General features: G+C 41.0%; 1 protein-coding gene across 2 annotated transcripts in view; it reads right to left on the reverse strand.

Moving 5' to 3' along the window:
- The window catches only part of LOC126259699 (L-serine dehydratase/L-threonine deaminase-like), a 124,170-nt gene that overhangs the window by 92,502 nt on the left and 10,626 nt on the right, over positions 1-21,042 (reverse strand). For both annotated transcript variants that reach the window (XM_049956669.1, XM_049956670.1), the window contains exon 2: positions 13,908-14,161. In XM_049956669.1, coding sequence (XP_049812626.1) covers positions 13,908-14,060 — 153 coding nt within the window. In that variant the 5' untranslated portion in view covers positions 14,061-14,161. The remainder of the gene's footprint in view (positions 1-13,907; positions 14,162-21,042) is intronic.

The following is a 21,042-nucleotide window of genomic DNA, read 5'->3' on the forward strand; positions in this document are numbered from 1 at the left end:
TGAAGCCACTGTCTCAGGGTTTGGCCACCCATGTTTCAATAGTCTCCTTCAGAAGACAGTCTCAAAATATGACAAGGTCCATCTCAGCACTTTCGTTTCTTCATATTTTATTGCATTCCTCGGTAGGCAAGTAATGTTTTGCAACCACAGATCTTGTTGGTTTCTTAAATTACGGGTGTCTCCTGCACTTCTTGCAATTTTCTTCAACTGCCCACAATGTCTGCCTCATGTATGCCTTACCACATTTCCACATTTGTGTGGAATGTGGCAGACCTCAGTTTACATGTGTACCGTGAATATCAGGAATCCGGTAAAACATCAAATCTCCGATATTGCTGTGGCCAGAAAAAGATTCTGGCAGAACAGGACCAACGATAACTGAAGAGAATCATTCAATGTGACAGAAGTGCAACCGTTCTGCAAATTGCTGCAGATTTCAATGCTGAGTCATCAACAAGTGTCAGCGCGCTAACCATTCAACAAAAATATCATCAATATGGGATTTTATAGCCGAAGGCCCACTTATGTACCCTGGATGACTGCATGACACAAAGCTTTACGCCTCGCCTGTGCCCGGCAACACTGACATTGGACTGTCGATGACTGGAAACAAGTTGCCTGGTCAGATGAGTCACATTTCAAATTTTACAGAGCGATTAAACGTGTATGAGTATGAAGACAACCTCACGAATCCACTGACGCTGCATGTCAGCAGGGGATTGTTGAAGCTGGTGGACACTCTGTAATGGTGTCAGGTGTGTGTAGTTGGAGTGATATGGGACCCTGATACGTCTACATACGACGTACAGGTGATACATATGTAAGCATCCAGTCGGATCACCTGCATCCATTCATATCCATTGTGTATTCCGACAGATGTGGGCAATTCCAGCAGGACAATGCGACACCCCACACGTCCAGACTTGCAACAGAGCAACTCCAGGAACTGGGTTTAAGAACTTCTGCTGACCACCAAACTCCCCAGACATGAACATTACTGAGCAATCTGGGATGTCTTGCAACATGCTGTTCAGAAGAGATCTCTCCTCCCACCTCCCTGTACTCTTATGGATTTATGGACAGCCCAGCAGGATTCTTTGGTGTCAGTTCCCTCCACCACTACTTCAAACATTTATTACACTAGCGTGTAAAAATATGAAGTAAATTGGAAAGATACATTTGTGAGATTTTTTGGAAAGAATGTTTTCCCTTTGTATATTATTTACATATATTTATATATTATATGTATTACAAATACACATATATTAATGAATTAGGACCTAAAAATATGCCTGTGTTAGAATTGAATATTGTATCAAAACTGCAAAGCAATCGGTCAAGTTCTATTGGTGATTATGGATTTTGAACAAACCCAACATTTGCATTTCTATAAAATTTCCCCTTTTTATTACATGTAAATTGCATATATACCAGATGATGTTCCAGTAGGTGTGTAAAAAACACACACTTTACACTTTAGTATTCAAATGCAATGTTGTGTCAGAATTTCAAAGCAATCCATGAGGAACTTTTGGAGATTTGAGAAACTAATATCTACATTTGTACGTGAACAGAACACACAGACATTCCTGATCACAGTTCTCTGAAAGTTTATGACAAACTGCTTTGAGATTTTGAAACAATGCTCCATTTGCATTCACACATTTTTTAAATATATGCAATACACAAATTTATATAAATTTAACAACAGGGAACTGTTGTACAAAAAAATAAATCTCAGAAAGCCTCTCTCTCTCTCTCTCTCTCTCTCTCTCTCTTTCTAAGATATGTCAGGCCTAGTATTAGTACTGATATATGGCAGACATCCCACAAGTTCTTGACATGACACTTTAACTGTATTGCCCTGCTCATTCCAAACCTTTACCCTACCTTCCATCGGTGTTCCAACAGCAGTACAGGCAAACGTATCAAAGCATTTCAGCATATCTGCAATATAACCTTTCTGGTCAAGTTTTTAACTACCTTCCTCCCATTTCCTAGTTATATGAGGGTTGGAACTTAAATTGTGCTAATTATTTATTCACAACTGATACAAAAGTGTTACCGGTACATGTCTGCACCTCTTACTGTCCTTCAAAGTAGACACCAGCATTGTGTAGAACCCGTTGCCAGCAATGTGGAAGATGTAGTATACCGTTAGCAGAGCCTATTCTGTTGATGGTGTGAATGGAGCAATTTACTGCCTATCAAATCTCTGGAACAATTCTGAAGCAAATGCCATGAAGTGGTTCCTTCATCTTTAGAATCAAATCAAAGTCACAAGGACTTAAGTCTGGGGAGTAGGGTGGATGCTACAGTACTTCCCAGTCCCATCGACCGAACAGAGCAGCCACAGCTCACGCTGTATGCACCCGTGCATTGTTGTGCAAAATGATGGGTGGATTGTGCAGAACGTGTTGCTGCTTCTTTCGCAAAGCTGGCCACAGGTGACGCTCCAAAAACAAACAGTAATACGACTTAAGTCATTGTGACTTTGATTTGATTCCGCAGATGAAGGAACAACTTCGTGGCATTCGCTTCAGAACTGTTCCAGAGATTCGACAGGCAGTAGACCGCTCCATTCGCACCATCAACAGAACAGGCTCTCCTAACAGTATACTATGCCTTCCACATCGCTGGCAACAGGTTCTACACAATGCTAGTGACTACTTTGAAGGACAGTAACAGGTGCAAACATGTAACTCTTTTGTATCAGTTGTGAATAAATAGTTACCACTATGTAAGTTCCAACCCTCATACACATACATAGACAGGACTTGGTTCTCCTACTAGATCTTCAACTTAAAAATGCTCAGATAATCCCTGTTAAAATTTTCTTTCAAAAAATGGTTCAAATGGCTCTGAGCACTATGGGACTCAACATCTTAGGTCATAAGTACCCTAGAACTTAGAACTACTTAAACCTAACTAACCTAAGGACATCACACACACCCATGCCCGAGGCAGGATTCGAACCTGCGACCGCAGCAGTCCCGCGGTTCCGGACTGCAGCGCCAGAACCGCTAGACCACCGCGGCCGGCAAAATTTTCTTTCATCACATGGAATTATGAGGTATTGATACATCGAAAATTGAGATATCACAATAACCAAATTCGAGAAACTGATACACAAAAATTTGCTGTATAGAAATTCAACATACAGATTATATTTCAAAACTTGAAATCCCAAAATCAGACAGATCGATTTTATTATTTAACTATACAAGGTACAGTATACCAATATCTCCTGTCCATGTATCTGCATTTTGAAATTAAGTGTGTCGGTATATCTAATTACAATGCATAGGAATTTAGGACACATATATGCCAGAATTCGAGATATCAGTATATAAATGTTGAAAAGAAACCATCCTAAAGAGAAATCACTACACAGGACTCGAGACACAGACAACTCGAAAATAAATTTGTCAATATTCGGTAGGATCGGTCGCCTGAATTTGAGATATTGATGAACAGAAAATATACTTTTGATAGATCAGATGTGGAGTCACCAATGAACAGAGCTTTTAGTTGCAGTTACTGGGAACTTCTACATCTCGAGAGACTTAACTTCAATAAATTGATACGCTGAAATTCAAGAGATCGATATACTAAAACACATTATGTCGGTGTATCTAAACTCAAGACAACAAATAGTTTCAATATTCGATGTATTGTTGTTTCTGATATCTCTCAATTTGACATACCGAAATTTAAGGTCACAATAGTCGATAAACCAAATTTTGAGATGTTGATATGTAGAAATTTGTTCATTATACTGCAACATATTGATGTATCTATATACATCAATATCGCGTTATTCTATACATTTGTATATATTGAATACTGAGATTATAAGGTTTGATGTACCGAAATTCCGTACATCAATATGTTGATACAACAGCTACAACAATGAGCTGAGATAGGCCCAATGGCCTACCTAGAAACTCATGGCCATTTGGAACTTCCATTACGGTTGAGAACTCACCATCATTTTATCAGTTACAACAACCAACAAATCCTTGTTAAGAAACAATTGACTTTCAAGGCTATCAATAAACATGTTATTTAATCTCTCACTGTCTCAATTGTAAATAATTCCACACCTGAAATAAATTTGGATTTCATGTTTTCAACATCTTTATGTTTGAAATCAAAGTTTAAATCTTTTGTAAACTCTTGCTGCTACTGCTGTGGAAGCCAAGTTGCCACTGTTGTTATGGTAGGCCAAGTTTGTGAGTTCGTGAAGTAGCTTTTGGTGCAATACAATGATAAGACAATTTCCCCCTGCCACTATTACACAACTATGCCCCAGGGTCAGGTAACAGGATAGGAAAACGAAGGTTCTACAAAATTCCAACAAATTAGTAACAGTCACACAAAAGAGTTAACTTATCTTTGTGACTTGTTGAATAATGAAGTCTGCAACACTGCATGTAACATAACACTAAAAAATCCCCTAAATAGGTAAGTGCAAATAATCGTAGGTAAACTTCACAGTACACAGCAAATGTAATTTACAACAACTGTCTGTTCACTTCTAAGAGATCACTAAACAATGTTTCCTGCCTAAGTCAGCCCTGGAGGATGATCTGTAACCAAGTGGGCGAGAGCTGCTCTTCTGTCTTCTAAGTAGGCTTCTACATCTACATCTACATTTATACTCTGCAAGCCACCCAACGGTGTGTGGCGGAGGGCACTTTACGTGCCACTGTCATTACCTCCCTTTCCTGTTCCAGTCGCGTATGGTTCGCGGGAAGAACGACTGTCTGAAAGCCTCCGTGCGCGCTCTAATCTCTCTAATTTTACATTCGTGATCTCCTCGGGAGGTATAAGTAGGGGAAAGCAATATATTCGATACCTCATCCAGAAACGCACCCTCTCGAAACCTGGCGAGTAAGCTACACCGCGATGCAGAGCGCCTCTCTTGCGGAGTCTGCCACTTGAGTTTATTAAACATCTCCGGAACACTATCACGGTTACCAAATAACCCTGTGACGAAATGCGCCGCTCTTCTTTGGATCTTCTCTATCTCCTCCGTCAACCCGAACTGGTACGGATCCCACACTGATGAGCAATACTCAAGTATAGGTCGAACGAGTGTTTTGTAAGCCACCTCCTTTGTTGATGTACTACATTTTCTAAGCACTCTCCCAATGAATCTTCTGTCCGTTGTCGTCCGGTCATTGGCGAATTGTACTCAGTCAGCAATTGGACGAAGCAAAGTTGTTATCTTCATCCTCAGCACTGCAAGAGAAGTCGTTATCTTCATCCTCAGTGCCGCCCATGGTGCTGGTGGAAATTGCACAAGTTAAGAGTCCCTATGGCACTGGCACCAGCAGTTGAAGAGGCTTTTCCAGCAGCCACTGAGGGAACAAGGTGCAACCAACTGCAGATTGTGGGACATATTGGAACAAATGATGCCTGTCGCCTGGGCTCCGAAGTGATACTTCGATCATTCCAGCGATTGGCAGAGAAGGTTGAGAGGACCAGTGTTGTGCATGGAGTTTCTACAAAGCTCATAATTTGCAGCAGTGCCCCCAGAACTCATCGTGGCACATTGGTTTTGTGTCAGGTGGAAGGACTTCAAACGTTCTGTGACACACTAGTCTGCAAGTTCCTGCACTTGCGATATAGGCTTGAGAACTGAAGCGTCCCCCTAAATGGGTCACGTGTGCACTACACATCAGAGGGTGCTACTCAGGTAACTGACCGCATGTGAGGTGCACATAAGGTTTTTTTTTTTTTTTTAGCTGACTCCCATCCAATCCTAATGACAATAGCTGTAGGAAAACCAGAAGTATCAGTGTAAGATCTATGGAAATGCCTCCCTCAAGTGAGAGTATTAAAATCCTAATAATTAACTTCCAAAACATTTGCAACAAAGTGCCAAATTTTGAAGCACTCCTGAAAAGCAGGGAAGCTCACATAATACTGGCTGAAACCTGAAATTGATAGTGACATTTTTTGTGGAAAATTTAAGTGTATACTGAAAGGATGCACAAATGGGAGGTTGTGTATTTGTTGCAGTAGACTAGAAACTCAAATCCACAGAAATAGAAACTGAAGCTGCATGTGAGATTGTGTGGTCAAGACTTAATATCATGGATGGGCATAAAATGATATTTGATACTTCTATTGCCCACCAGATTCATTTCCTGATGTGACTGAAAACTTTAGAGAAAACCCCAGTTCACTTGTATGTAAGTTGCCAACTCATTCTGTAATCATCAGTGGAGATTTTAATCATCCACCAATTAATTGGGAAAATTACAGTTTTGTTAGCGATGGGCATGATAAGACATTAAACATTACTAAATGCCTTCTCTAGAAACTACGACAGCAGATAGCTAGGAACCACAATCATGATGGAAACAGATTGAATCTAATGGCAACAAATAGAGCTGACCTCTGTCACATATTTAATGAGTCCATAAATCAAGTTACTGTCCCTAATAGAGTCAAATATGAAACTGCAAAACCACTGTTTGAAAAACGTGATAAGCTGAAGTTTCCAACTACAGCCAATTTCACTGTTAACAAGTCTCTCTAAAATCCTAGAGAAACTAATGTTCAAGAGAATCACTGATCATCTTAATAAAAATCAGTTTAGATTCCAAAAGGGCACTTCAACTGAGAACACCATTTTCTCATCTGTCAACCAACTCCTTGAATCCATAAACAATAAAATGTCACCAGTTGGTATCTTCTATGATCTGTCTAAAGCATTTGACTGTGTAGATCACAAAATTCTATTTACGAAGGTGGAGCACTATTGATTAAATGGTGTAGTAAAGATGTGACTAGAGTCATAACTAGACGACAGAAGGCAAAAGGTAGTACTGAACAATTCTGCAATGGCACCTGCCTGCTGTGACTGTGGTACAGTAAAATGTGGATCGCCACAGGGCTCGGTGCTTGGTCCCTTACTTTTACTCATCTTTATCAATGATATGTTATGCTTTAAAATACAAAAAGCACACTTCACCATCTTTGCTGATGACACAACTATTATGTCTGACAGAACACCCAACTGCAGTCTAGAGAACGCTGCGACCACTGTATTCCAAGAAACTCCAGATTGGTTCACTTTAAATAGTCTGTCACTCAATGCTAACAAGACTCAATTCATTCAGTTTCAAAAATCTAATCAAAGACGGGAAAATATTGAAATAAAATGTGGTGATAAAGAAATATTGAGAGATGAGTCTTCCAAATTCCTGGGATTACACAAACAACAATCTAAACTGGTAAATTCACATCAACAACCTATTTCAAAGACTAAATTCAGCAGCATTTGCCATTCGCTCAATTTCATCTGTTTGTGACTTGAAAACAATTAAAGCTGCATAGCTAGGCTATTTCCGTTCACTTATGACATATTGCATCATATTTTGGGGTAACCAGTCACAGGCAAACAAAGTCTTTATTGCACAGAAAATCATCAGAATTATGGCTAGAGTGCACCCCAAATGCTCTTGCAGAAACTTATTCAAACAGTTTGGGATCCTCACCATGCCATCTCAGTACATTTTTTCACTAATTTGCTTTGTGAAGAATGATCATACAATTTACAAAACAAACAATGAATACCATGATACCCGAAGTAAACATGATCTTCACAAGGATATAAAAAATCTCAGCATAGTAAAGAAGGGAGTACATTATTCAAGCATAAAAGTAAACAATAAGCTTCCATTTCTTGTTAAATCAGTCAGTGGGGATATGAGCAAATTCAGAAAAACAACCGAAACCTTATCTTTCGAATAGTTCTTTCTGTTCTTTACAGGAGTTTTTGACACTGTGTAACAATTAGTACAATGTGTTTGATTTTAACCATTCCTACAACAACTGTCTATGTAGCACTGGCATATAAATTCATGACAGAATGCTTTTTATATATATTAGAATGTAAGACTTATAATTAGTTTGTGTAATCATTACTACTATTACAAATTGTGTTGTTTAAACACTTGAACCTCATGTATCTGTTTATATATGATTTAGTTTGTAAGTCTCATGACCATTTAGATATGGTTATTTCTGAAATAATCTGACACATTCTACATCCTAGCAATACGCTTGCATCAAGGATCTGTGGAACACAAAAATAAATAAATAAATAAATAAAATGAGGATGTCCACATCAAAACTGGTGTCAGTGACTATGATGCGGTTGTGGCAACAATGATTACCAAAGTAGTACAAAAGACAACTAAAATAAGCAAAAAGATACATATGTTCAGTAACCCATACATAAAATCGTATCTCAATGAGGAACTTGAAACTTTCACTGTGTTAGTTGATCTCTGTGCCTCTTTTTCTAGCTAGATCACTGTATTCTTGTTTTGTAACATTAATGTTACTTAGTGGGTTTCTATTTTGTGACCTCTCATATTCGATCATTACTGTTAAATGACCTTTTATTTTCAGTCATTTGTCTTTGTTTCATTTACCATTTATAAGTAATGGATCAGCCATATTTGAAAATTTTTGATAGGTACTATTCAATGATTTAATAGAGATAATGAAACTAGAACAAGAACTCAAAAATATGAAAGGTTGGAAATCTCAGAAACGCACAGAAAAAATTTAGAATTAAAAAACATACAACACTAAACACAAAAAAATCTTTGTTAAACTTGTTTTACAAATTTTGTACTTACCAAAAGAACATAAATGTCATTGCTACACAATTTCTCATTTTTTAAAAAGGAAATGAGAAATCTTAATAAATTGTTAAAGTATACAATTACTATATCTGAAGAATGTATACTGGAATGCTGCAACTCTAATAGACATTATTGTAATAATGGAAAATCCAGGAAGGAAGGAAGAGAGGGAAGGAGATTTGTGTTCAATTTCCCATCAACTGTCAGACACTTAAGAGATAAAGCATAAGCTTGGGGGGAAGACAGGATGGAGAAGGAAATCAGCTATACCATTTTAAAGAGATCATCCCAGCACTTGCTTTAAACAATTTAGGGAAACCGTGGAAAACTTAACTATAAATGGCCAGATGAGAATGTTAACCACTGCCCTTCTGAATGGAAATCCAGTGTCCTAACAACTGTACCACCTCACTTGGTAGACCTGAAAGAGGAGTTGGGTAAGGAGGTCCCATATCACCATCCTCCAGATAATCATTCTTAGGCCCTGGATTAAGTTTACAGACCCTTAGCCCGTGAAAATGAAGAAGCAATAAATATCTTAACCACTTTCATTCTCTTAACAAAACTGTATTATTTGCCTCCAATGCAGATAAATTTCACTAATGAATGGAATAACTTATTAGAAGAAATCTGGAAATAGACAACACATTTTACTAGTTAACAATGAAGTTATGGGACCAACTGATGACTTTTGTTACTTAGGGCAGTTGAGGTCAGTAACTAGACAGACAGTTGCAGAGAAATGTACTGGTGAACAGATGTGCAACTGACTGTGCCCAGATGAACCAATGGGCTACCAACAGTGTTTCACCATTCAGTGAACGTTGCTGTCTATGGGTCTCCACAACATGTGCGTGGTTTATGCACACAAACTGACTGTGGTGACAAAAGGCCAGAATTTGCATGCCAGTACTGCAACTGGACACCCACTCATTGGCAACACATGGCCTTTACAGATGACCCACGATTTATGCTCCAGTGGTATGAAAATTCTAACAGCAAACACCCTGCAACAATCGTTGGGGTGGTCCATGCTGGAGGGAGGAATGTTATAGTCTGGGATACGTTTTTGTGGCATTTCCTGGGTGATCACATAATTATGGAAGGTACAATGGACCAACACAAGTATACATCTATCCTTGGGGACCAGGTCCACCCGTGCATACGGTTTGTTTTTCCTTGGCACGATGGAATCTACCAGCAGGACAATTCAACGTGTGAAACACCTCTTAGTATACGTGGGTGGTTTGAAGAGCACCAGGACAAGTTTACTGTAATCCCCTGGCCATGAAACTCCTTAAATTGAAACCCAAACAAGAATCTACGGGACCACCTTGATTAGGCTACATGCTATGGATCTTCAGCTGAGAAACCTACTGCAGCTGGCCACGGGACTGGAGTCAGCATAGCTCCATGTCCCTGTTGGTAACTTCCACAACCTCACTGACTCTCTTCCTGCATGTCTCACATCTGTCCATGTTGCAAAAAGGTGTTTGTCCAGGCTTTTGATAAGCAGTCGTGTTGTTGTTGTGGTCTTCAGTCCAGAGACTGGTTTGATGCAGCTCTCCATGCTACTCTGTTCTGTGCAAGCTTCTTCATCTCCCAGTACCTACTGCAACCTACATCATCCTGAATCTGTTTGGTGTATTCATCTCTTGGCCTCCCTCTACGATTTTTATCCTCCACGCTGCCCTCCAATACTAAACTGGTGATCCCTTGATGCCTCAGAATATGCCCTACCAACCAATCCCTTCTTCTAGTCAAGTTGTGCCACAAATTTCTCTTCTCTCCAGTTCTATTCAATACCTCCTCATTAGTTAAGTGATCTACCCATCTAATCTTCAGCATTCTTCTGCAGCACCACATTTCAAAAGCTTCTATTATCTTCTTGTCTAAACTATTTATTGTGCACATTTCACTTCCATACATGGCTACACTCTATACAAATACTTTCAGAAACAACTTCCTGACACTTAAATCTGTACTCGATGTTAACAAATTTCTCTTCTTCAGAAACGCTTTCCTTGCCATTGCCAGTCTACATTTTATATCCTCTCTACTTCATCCATCATCAGTTATTTTGCTTCCCAAATAGCAAAACTCATTTACTACTTTAAGCGTCTCATTTCCTAATCTAATTCCTGCAGCATCACCCGATTTAATTCAACTACATTCCATTATCCTCGTTTTGCTTTTGTTCATGTTAATCTTATATCCTCCTTTCAAGACACTGTCCATTCCGTACAGCTGCTCTTTCAGGTCCTTTGCTGTCTCTGACAGTATTACAATGTCATCGGCAAACCACAATCCATGGATTTTAATACCTATTCCGAATTTTTCTTTTTCTTCCTTTACTGCTTGCTCAATACACAGATAGAATAACATCGGGGAGAGGCTACAATCCTGTCTCACTCCCTTTCCAACCACTGCTTCCCTTTCATGCCCCTCGACTCTTATAACTGCCATCTGGTTTCTGTACAAATTGTAAATAGCCTTTCACTCCCTGTATTTTACCCCTGCCACCTTTAGAATTTGAAAGAGAGTATTCCAGTCAACATTGTCAAAAGCCTTCTCTAAGTCTACAAATGCTAGAAACGTACGTTTGCCTTTCCTTAATGTATTTTCTAAGATAAGTCGTAAGGTCAGTATTGCCTCGTGTGTTCCAACATTTCTACGGAATCCAAACTGATCTTCCCTGAGGTCGGTTTCTACCAGTTTTTCCATTCATCTGTAAGGAATTCGTGATTGTAATTTGTAGCTGTGGTTTATTAAACTGATAGTTCGGTAATTTTCACATCCACACCTGCTTTCTTTGTCCCATTAATGTGACACAACAGTGTACAACAAAACTTCTGTCAGAAGTTTTTATCCAGTAGCAGAAGTCAGACAGATGATTATTATTATGATGATGATAATCATCATCAACTTCCACAATTACTGTACACAACATATAAAATGTATCTCACAAATGTAGATCACAAATGTAGCAAAATAATAATAATAATAATAATAATAATAATAATAATATAGCTTACTAGAAGAGCAAACAGATTTTTACAGAGGAACATGTTTGCCCATACCCACACACTTAAATACATCAAGAATACAGGAGAGAAATTATTTTATTATAGATTTAATTGAAGCATTCAGTGATGTTGAGTGTGAGTTTCTGTGGATCATTCTGAAAGGAAGTGGAATAATCTCTAAATAGCATCTACTGAAATTCATATGTATCCATTGTTGGAAAAGGAGACTGAGGAGAGAACAATGGTATAAATCCATACAAGGTTACAACAAGTGCAAAATAACTTTTAATTTTGGTAGATTTGATTGTTATGAAAATGAATCGAGAAGAATGAGCACTACATATGTAATTTATGTAATAATAAACATGTAATACTATTGAGAATAGTCTTTTCCACAAATTACTGAAATACAGAGGAATACTTTAGTTACTGTAATTCTTGAGTTTCTCCCGGCGTATTTGATAATCAAAATATCCACGGGTATGCTGCCGGTCTATAGTGTCCAACGGGCACAATATTTCGGCGATCATACATGTCGCCATCATCAGGTGAACTGACGGACTGAGCTCCTGTGAACGTGCCGGCACGGAGATCCGTACGCTATGGCTGCTCAGAGGGAACTGGGTTCGGTCGCGGCGGCAGCCGATTTAAATACCCTCCACCCGCGGCACGCTCCCTCCGCCGTCCGCGCCCCGGTCGCGCGGTGGAACCGTGACTGTGGCTATAATCTTAGCAAGGCTTGGGAACCAGCGATCGGGTTAATCAAGAGTAAATCGAGCAAACGTATAGTTGTGACGACCACGGCGGACAGAGCCATCACACTGACGTCATCTCAGACGCCGTCGCAATCTGTTCCACCGCGCGACCGTGGCACAGGGCGCGGACGGCAGAGGGAGCGCGCCGCGGGCGGAGGGTATTTAAATCGGCCGCCGCCGCGACCGAACCCAGTTCCCTCTGAGCAGCCATAGCGTACGGATCTCCGTGCCGGCACGTTCACAGGAGCTCAGTCCGCCAGTTCACCTGATGATGGCGACATGTATGATCGCCGAAATATTGTGCCCGTTGGACACTATAGACCGGCAGCATACCTGTGGATATTTTGATTTAGTTACTGTACTTTACAAAACAGGGTACATATTTAGAGAAGGGCAATGGGAAGAGGGGATGGGAAATATCCAACATATTCAAAAGTGATCAATTGCTACATCAAAATCTGCTGCTGGGTAACATTCAGTATCAATGTTTTGTATTGTACATGAGGTGAATGAGAAGTAGCTGCTAAAGCCTGACCCATTCTTTGACAGCCTCAGGTCATCCAGAGTGTGAGGAGTGTATCTGTGACGATGCACTGCAAGTTTCAACTGGTTCCAAGCAGGCAAAATTGTACTTATGTCAACAGATACTGTTGACCATTCCATTCAGTTGTTTCCTGATGCCTGGAGGAAGGTGTTCAAAGAATTGTCTCTTGGCAGTAATGCATTTTTGTCTTGAAAGGAGGGTCCATCAATCTCTATAACAGTGTGACACATTTGATTTCCATACACAAAACTGGCCCAAACAACGACATATCCATTTTCCGGCTGAACTTGTGCATGAGATGTGCATCATAACTCGATGCATCCACATTTTTCTACACTGAAAATCAAGCATAAAACAAATTCTGCACTCATTGGTGAAAGGAACAATTATGTCATTGATTGATTGATCACTGATGATCACTGTCCACTTTCTTCCCAGACTACAATGGTGGGGGGAAGTGTGGTACAAGTTATAACAACAAACATCAGAAACAAGGTTTCTGAGAATAATGATGGGATAAACAAAAATAAACGGTGATAGATACACAGAAACAAGAACTGAATAGTAAATGCAGTTTATAGGGAACCATATGCAGATCTGTAAAAGAAAATCAATAAATACATTAAAAGCAACTACACTTTTACTTGCAAAATGATTGTCACAAGTGATTGTCACAAGTCAGTCAAGGGGATGAAGACCATTGGGACAACCATGGAAAAGATGGAAAAGCTAATGCCCTTAACACAAGACAGAACTCTCACAAAACTACTCATCCTAATATAAGAAGAAAGAAGACAAAACCAGCTGTACAGAAAATTTTTGTTTATTTTGTCATGCAAGTTATAAATAATAATACAATGTTAAATTCACTTCAAAATAGTAGCTGTTAACAATAGTATAATGCACTAACCTTTCGGGCTCTACAGCCAATGCCCCGCATTTTGAATGACCCAGTCACTTGGCTGGACTCCATTTTGAGATAAACATCATGACCTGGCAGATACTGGCTGAGGACATCAACTTTCTTCAAGGGTGTTTGACAGTGGAGGTTTATTGGTGACATAGTTGTGGTCTTTCAGTGAGCTCCAGTAAAACACCACTGTGGTCAAGGTGCGTCAGGTACTTACAGGGCTTATCATCAGATTATAATATCAAAGGGTATTGCTGCAATGCAAAATAATTAAATCTACATAAAGTGAGAACACACATAGCTTTTTAACATACTGTAGTATTATTTGTTTCATATTAATATGGAATAGTGTGTGAATAGTTTGCTACCAGAGAAGTTATTCTACTACACTGGTGGAAACAGACGAATGAGAAACAGGCAGCAGTTGTGGCATTATGCTATTTACTTGCTGCCTAGTGGCAGCTGAGGCATGCCAGTACTCCGTGTACCTATGGCCTCCCATGTGCCCACGTGTTTGCTTTGTGGGAGGTGGTGTCCCGTAGCACTGGCAGACAAGACACTGCAAGTCTGTAACTATATTCTCTGTTCATGTTGGTGGATTTTTAAGTCTCCTCCTCAAGGTGAGTGGCAGTTTTGCCAGTATCTAGGCTTCTTGATCTACTATATGAGCTATTTGCCACACACATAGTGGTGTTCTGCCACTGCTGACTTGATGTATTGTCTTATATGAATATGTCTTAACATTCAGATGTCCATGTGCTAATCGATTGCTCTGTCTCACCTACATACACTAGTCCACACACAGCTGATTTCGTGTGGACTAGTGTATATGGGCAAGACGGGGTGAGCAATTAGCATAAGGATATCTGAACATGAAAGATAAAAGGTTAACACACCGAATCAGCAATGGCAGAACACCAAGACAAATGCAGCAAACAGATTTTGAGTAGCCCGCATACTAGCGAAACAGCCACTTAACCTCGAGGAGAAATAAGGCAAACAACCCTGCTCCTCATTCACAATATCCTCATCAGATTATGATAACAGCCTCTTCCACCAATATATAAGAACGAAACTTTTTCTCATTCAGCAGTCAGCAAAACATCCTGAGGAACACCACTGTAACAGTGGCCAAAATGTCAGAATTTTACGTATTTACCATGCATTCAAATACCCTGAAGAATTTTGCTGACTGCGACAATGGCCACAGAAGTCTATGCTTACAATAACATAAATTGTCTACCACTGATGCACTGAAGAACCAATTCAATCTGTTACATAGGGAAGGTTGCATACATGTTGGAGCCTGATGTAGTAACTGCAATCTGGAAATCAACCTTTTTGAAAACTGTTACAGATAAATACCAAGTGTAAAAGTTAGGGTGCCATTTATAGTGACAAGTGATCTTATCTTTTATGGATTTAATGTTATTATCTCAATTACAGACACCATTCGGACTTTTTTATTTGATGAAATTGGTTGAAATAAAGTAAAAGAAATTGCTGTAAAAGAGAAACCAGGAAATTGATTAATGAATGTGAGGACTCGGTTATTAAAGACAAGTCAAATAATAAATAAGAGCCAGGTAGCCAACATACCTAATAATCACTTCCCGGTGAGTAGCTCAGAAGACTGGCTTGGACAGTTTAAGGGATGAAGCAATAGAATACATACAAGAAGCAATGCCACACTATACAATTTTACAGCAGTACCCTCATTCAAAGAACAGCTATCCCTGAATATCAGTGTATATCAATGTGAACAAATGCATAGTTTTGAGAATTTTTGGAAGTTAAGAGTGTTATGCAAAACATGTATCAAATGAATTGACATTTGTGATTTACAGTTACTGCAACACAGACCATAATTAACACATAGTGCTCAATTTTTCCTTTCAACAGTATTGGATACTGTCTGCATTTATCACAAAATGCCACTAATTTCAAGTCTGTTACAATCATAACTTCAAAAAAAGTTTCAAAAAATTGGTAACTTTTCCCCCAGGATTCTCTATTGCCTTAAGAAATTTCATTTTGCACACTACTTGTTTCAGTTCTTCAAGGGAATTGGTAATACCTTTAGTTTAAAGATCCATAAATTAAAAGAGAACCCACATGATTATTTTGAAGTTATCTATTATGGTGCACCAACCGCAATGTAGCCCCATTCCGAATGCTGTTCTTGAAAATGAGATGAGTTACTTAAAATTCATGAGTGCTGGAAATCACTCTCACTGTTAGCAAGTGATTGGAAGCTACTGCAAATGGACACATTGGGAGGATTCCTGAGAACCATGTACCGGAGAGAACGAATTACTATCCTTTTTTTGTGGATCTTGTCTTTTTTACCACAAGTATAGTGTCTACTTGGTTGAGATGTGTGTCGATGGTGGGACTAGGTGCAATGTGCAATGGAGATAAGGATCAGGGAGAACTCAAAGTGTCATACATACCCCCCTAACCAACAAGTTCAAGGTGCTATCTTCCACTGTCAAACTGAGCCAGGAGACTCACTTCACCTGTTAGGAAACCTACTGTGTCCTGTGTCAAGAGGACACAAACACAAAAGGCTTGGGTCTATTAATCATGGGCAGTTCAAACATATTGCAAAGAATGGCACCCCTCAGGGAAACGGAAATAATGGATGGGAAGGAACACCAGGTACACAGTGTCTATGCCTGGGGGCACACATATTGTAGAAGCCAGTCTCATAGCCACTGAGGGAACATGGTTTAACCAAATGCAGATAGATCAAATAACTCTCCACCCAGTCCACATACAGATAATTGTAGTGCATCCGAAAGTGTCAGTATAAAATCCATAGAAATGCCTCCTACATGCAAGAGTATTGATATCCTAGTGATTAACTGCTGAAGCAGTCACAACAAAGTGCCAGTGCTGTAAATGCTCTTGAAAAGTAGTGGTGCTCACATATTACTAGGTAAGGAAATCTGGTTAAAACATATAACTGATAGGAGTAAGATACAGTATTTGTGGGAAATCTAAGTGAATGTCAAAAGGATAGGCTAATGGTAAATGTGTCACAGCAGACAAGAAATGCAGATCCTTAGAGTTAGAATTTGGAACTGTATGTGAGATTCTCTTGTCAAGACTCAGTATCAATAGTGTGCATAACCAGCAGACACACTTTCAGATGTAAAGGAACACCAGAGTTCACTACTACAAAAGGTCCCCAATCACACTATAATTACTGTGGAAGACTTTAATTGTGGTGTCACCGCTAGACACCACACTTGCTAGGTGGTAACTTAAATCGGCCGCGGTCCTGTAGTACATGTCGGACCCGCGTGTCGCCACTGTGTAATCGCAAACCTAGCGCCACCACATGGCAGGTCACAAGACACGGACATGACCTCGCCCCAGTTGTACGGACGACATAGCTTGCGACCAGACGTACAAAGCTTTCCTCTCATTTGCCGAGAGACAGATAGAATAGCCTTCAGCTTAGTCCATAGCTACTACCTAGCAAGGCGCCATTTGTATCAGTGCTAATAGCGTACTAATATTCAAGAGAGATGTATTCCAACAAGAGAATAAAGATAAGTATTAAACGCATCTACGTACTTTTCCTCTTATTCATTAATAAGTCTCATGTTCCAGAACTTCAAGCCCGTCTGCGTTAGTTTAGCGTGCACCTAGCTACCTCATTGTGTCTATGCTGTATGAAATAGACACAACATTATTTGGCGACGAGTAAAAGAGTTTGTATTAATTCGTTTGTGTCATGGCTTCGCCACAATCTCCAGATGTACTGTCCGAATTTTTTCGCTTGCAGAATCAGCAGACGCAGGCGTTATTGGAAGCCCTTGGACAGCTCGTCCAGGGTCAACGTGCGCTGCAAAACGATGCGGCAGCCGCCGCTTCTTCGCTACCGCTGCCACAAAACGCTGTTGCACCTCCTTTTCGACCATACGTGGCGGCCGAAGAGACCTGGCACGAATGGTCTCGCCAGTTCAACTTTCATCTAGCAGCCTACAGAATTCAAGGTAACGAGCGGCAGCCGTTTTTGCTTTCTTGTGTCGGTGTGTCTACCTACCGTGTGATAGTGAAATTGTTTCCCCGACGCGACGTAGCAACTCTGTCCTACGAAGAAATTTTGTCTGCTTTAGATGCCTATTTCAAAGAAACAGTAAATGTAGTTGCAAAACGGTATACGTTCTTTCGTCCAAAACGTACGGCCGGTCAGACTAATAGGGAGTGGGTAGCAACTTTGCAAGGACTTACTAGGGAGTGTGCATTTGAATGTGACTGTGGCCTCCCTTATTCAGATACTATGGTGCGTGATGCAATAGCACAGAACGTTTCTGATGTTCGCATAAGGGAACAGATTTTGAAACTAGTTAATCCCTCCCTTCCACAAGTGATAGACATATTGGATAGGCAAGACACACTTGACTTTGCTCAGGACTCATTTGAAACTTCGCCAGCCGTGTGTCACATTAACCGGCCCGCCGGCCGCGCTGCCCGGGACGCTACACGGCCCTCGCGCCCGTCCGCGCAGCAGCGGCAGCCTAGCTCGCAAACACGTGCGCCGCGTAAGCAAGCAACTGCAGTGAAATCATGCCCGCGGTGTGCAACTAGACATTTGCGTGAAAATTGCCCGTCACGCCAAGCTATTTGCTTTTACTGTCACAAGAAGGGACATGTTCAAAGTGTTTGCCAGAAAAAGCTTAGATCAGACAATCACACAAATTCCAGGCCTTTTGCTTCGCGCCGGAATCGAACCCAGGACAATCGGGCTCGTGGACCTTCGCCCATGGACATTCATGTAGTTCATTCCCACCCGTCCAGTGACACTTTAGCTAACAGTGACTGTGTTCGTCCCACCAAAAGTGTGCGTCGACGTCGCCGAAAATCACGTAAAGTCGCAAGTGCTTCTGTACCTGTATCAGTTCAAATTGCACGTGACAGTCGCTCTTGTCGTCAACAGGACAATAAACTTTTTGTGGACTTAGACTTTGAAGGCAAAGTGATCCCCTTCCAGCTCGATACCGGAGCTGCAGTTTCATTGCTCAATCACGACACGTACAAACAACTGGGCGCCCCGCCGTTGCGTGCCGCAAATGTTAAGTTCACTAGTTACTCAGGACAACAGATCCCTGTGTTAGGACAGTGCAGCCTTCTTGCCACATACAAGGGACAAACGAAACTTGTGTCATTTTACGTTCTTCGTTCTTCTGGTGCAGTGAACTTGTTTGGTTTAGATTTGTTTCAATTGTTTAATTTGTCTATAGTAAATCAGGTCCTATCAGTGAATCAGACTGTGCCTTCCGCCAGTGTTTCTAGTCTTTGTGAAGAATTTGCAGACATTTTTGCACCGGGCCTTGGTTGCGCTACGAACTATGCAGCACATTTGGAACTGAAAGACAACGCGCAACCGAAATTTTTCAGAGCACGCAATGTTCCCCACGCATTGCGTGATGAGGTCGCAAGAACATTAGCCGATTTAGAATCTCAAGGTGTAATTGAACGTGTGCAGGCTTCTCTCTGGGCCTCACCCTTAGTAATTTTGCCAAAACCGTCCGGAAAATTGAGACTTTGTGTGGACTTCAAGGCAACTGTGAATCCGCAACTTGTGACTGCTGCTTTTCCTTTGCCCCGCCCGGAAGATCTTTTTGACAAACTGTGCCCGGGACAATATTTTTCAAAATTGGACCTCGCAGATGCGTACTTGCAACTACCTGTGGACGAAGAATCCCAGCGCGTATTAGTGGTAAACACGCATCTTGGCTTGTATCGCTTCAAAAGACTGCCATTCGGGTGTGCATCCGCCCCTGCTTTGTTTCAGCAATATTTACAAACTGTGTGTGCGTCGGTCCCTACTGCTGCGAACTATCTGGACGATATTGTGATCTCAGGAAAGACAGAAGCCGAACATTTGCAAAATCTCCGAACATTATTTCAGGTATTGCGTCAGAATGGTCTTCGCTTGAGGAAGGACAAATGTGTGTTTTTTGCTCGGGACTTACCCTACCTGGGGCATGTCATAAATGCCCAAGGTATACATCCGAGTCCAGAGCACCTCCGTGCCATACAGGACTTACCTGCTCCGCAAGATTTGAAACAGCTACAGAGTGTGCTGGGTAAAATTACTTATTATGCAAAGTTTGTGCGCAATGCTTCTTCCATTTCAGCTCCGCTTCATCGCTTACGCCGTAAAGGTGTTCCGTTTGTCTGGACGACGGAATGCGAGCGCGCCTTTCGCCAGTTGAAATCGGCGTTACTTTCAAATACTTGCCTTACGCCATTCGATCCCCAGAAACCCCTTTTGTTGATGGTAGATGCATCGGATTTCGGGATCGGTGCTGTGCTTGCGCACAAAGATGGCTCGCATGATCGCCCTATTGCCTTTGCGTCCAAATTGCTCTCATCTGCGCAAAGAAATTATTCACAAATAGAGAAAGAAGCTTTAGCTCTCGTGTTTGGTGTTACCAAGTTCCATGACTTCTTGTATGGTCGTCACTTTACAATCATCACGGACCACAAACCTTTGACATCGCTTTTTCATCCGAACAAGCCTGTACCTCCACGTACAGCGCAGAAATTCATTCGCTGGTCTCTTTTTCTCTCGCAGTACCGCTACGATATCTTGTATCGGTCCACTGCTAAGCACGGAAACGCTGATGCGTTGTCCCGTTTGCCTGTTGCTGAGGATAAAGCATTCGATTCTTCCGAACTTGCTTGCATGTTCATTGATTCGGAAGCCGATGACGTGGTCGCATCGTTTCCGATTGATTTTCGTCGCGTAGCTACAGCCACAGCTGCTGACCCTGTCCTTGCTACTGTTTTGCGTTTTGTTGCTACGCAATGGCCCTTGTCAAAGTCACGGATCGAGGATCCTTTGGTTCGCCGTTTTTTTGCTCACAAGGAGAGACTTTTTGTACGACGTGGTGTTTTGTTGTTGCGTTCTGATAATGATCAATCCCGAGTCGTGGTCCCACGATCGTTACAGTCCTCTGTCTTAAAGCTTCTTCACCAAGGACATTGGGGTATAGTGCGTACGAAACAACTTGCTCATCAGCACTGTACTTGGTTCGGAATCGATGCTGCGATTACGAATATGTGCTCCTCTTGCGTGGCGTGTGCCGAACAACAATCCGCACCACCGCGGAAA

The sequence above is a fragment of the Schistocerca nitens genome, chromosome 5, assembly GCF_023898315.1.
Source record: "Schistocerca nitens isolate TAMUIC-IGC-003100 chromosome 5, iqSchNite1.1, whole genome shotgun sequence".
Classification (NCBI taxonomy): domain Eukaryota; kingdom Metazoa; phylum Arthropoda; class Insecta; order Orthoptera; family Acrididae; genus Schistocerca; species Schistocerca nitens.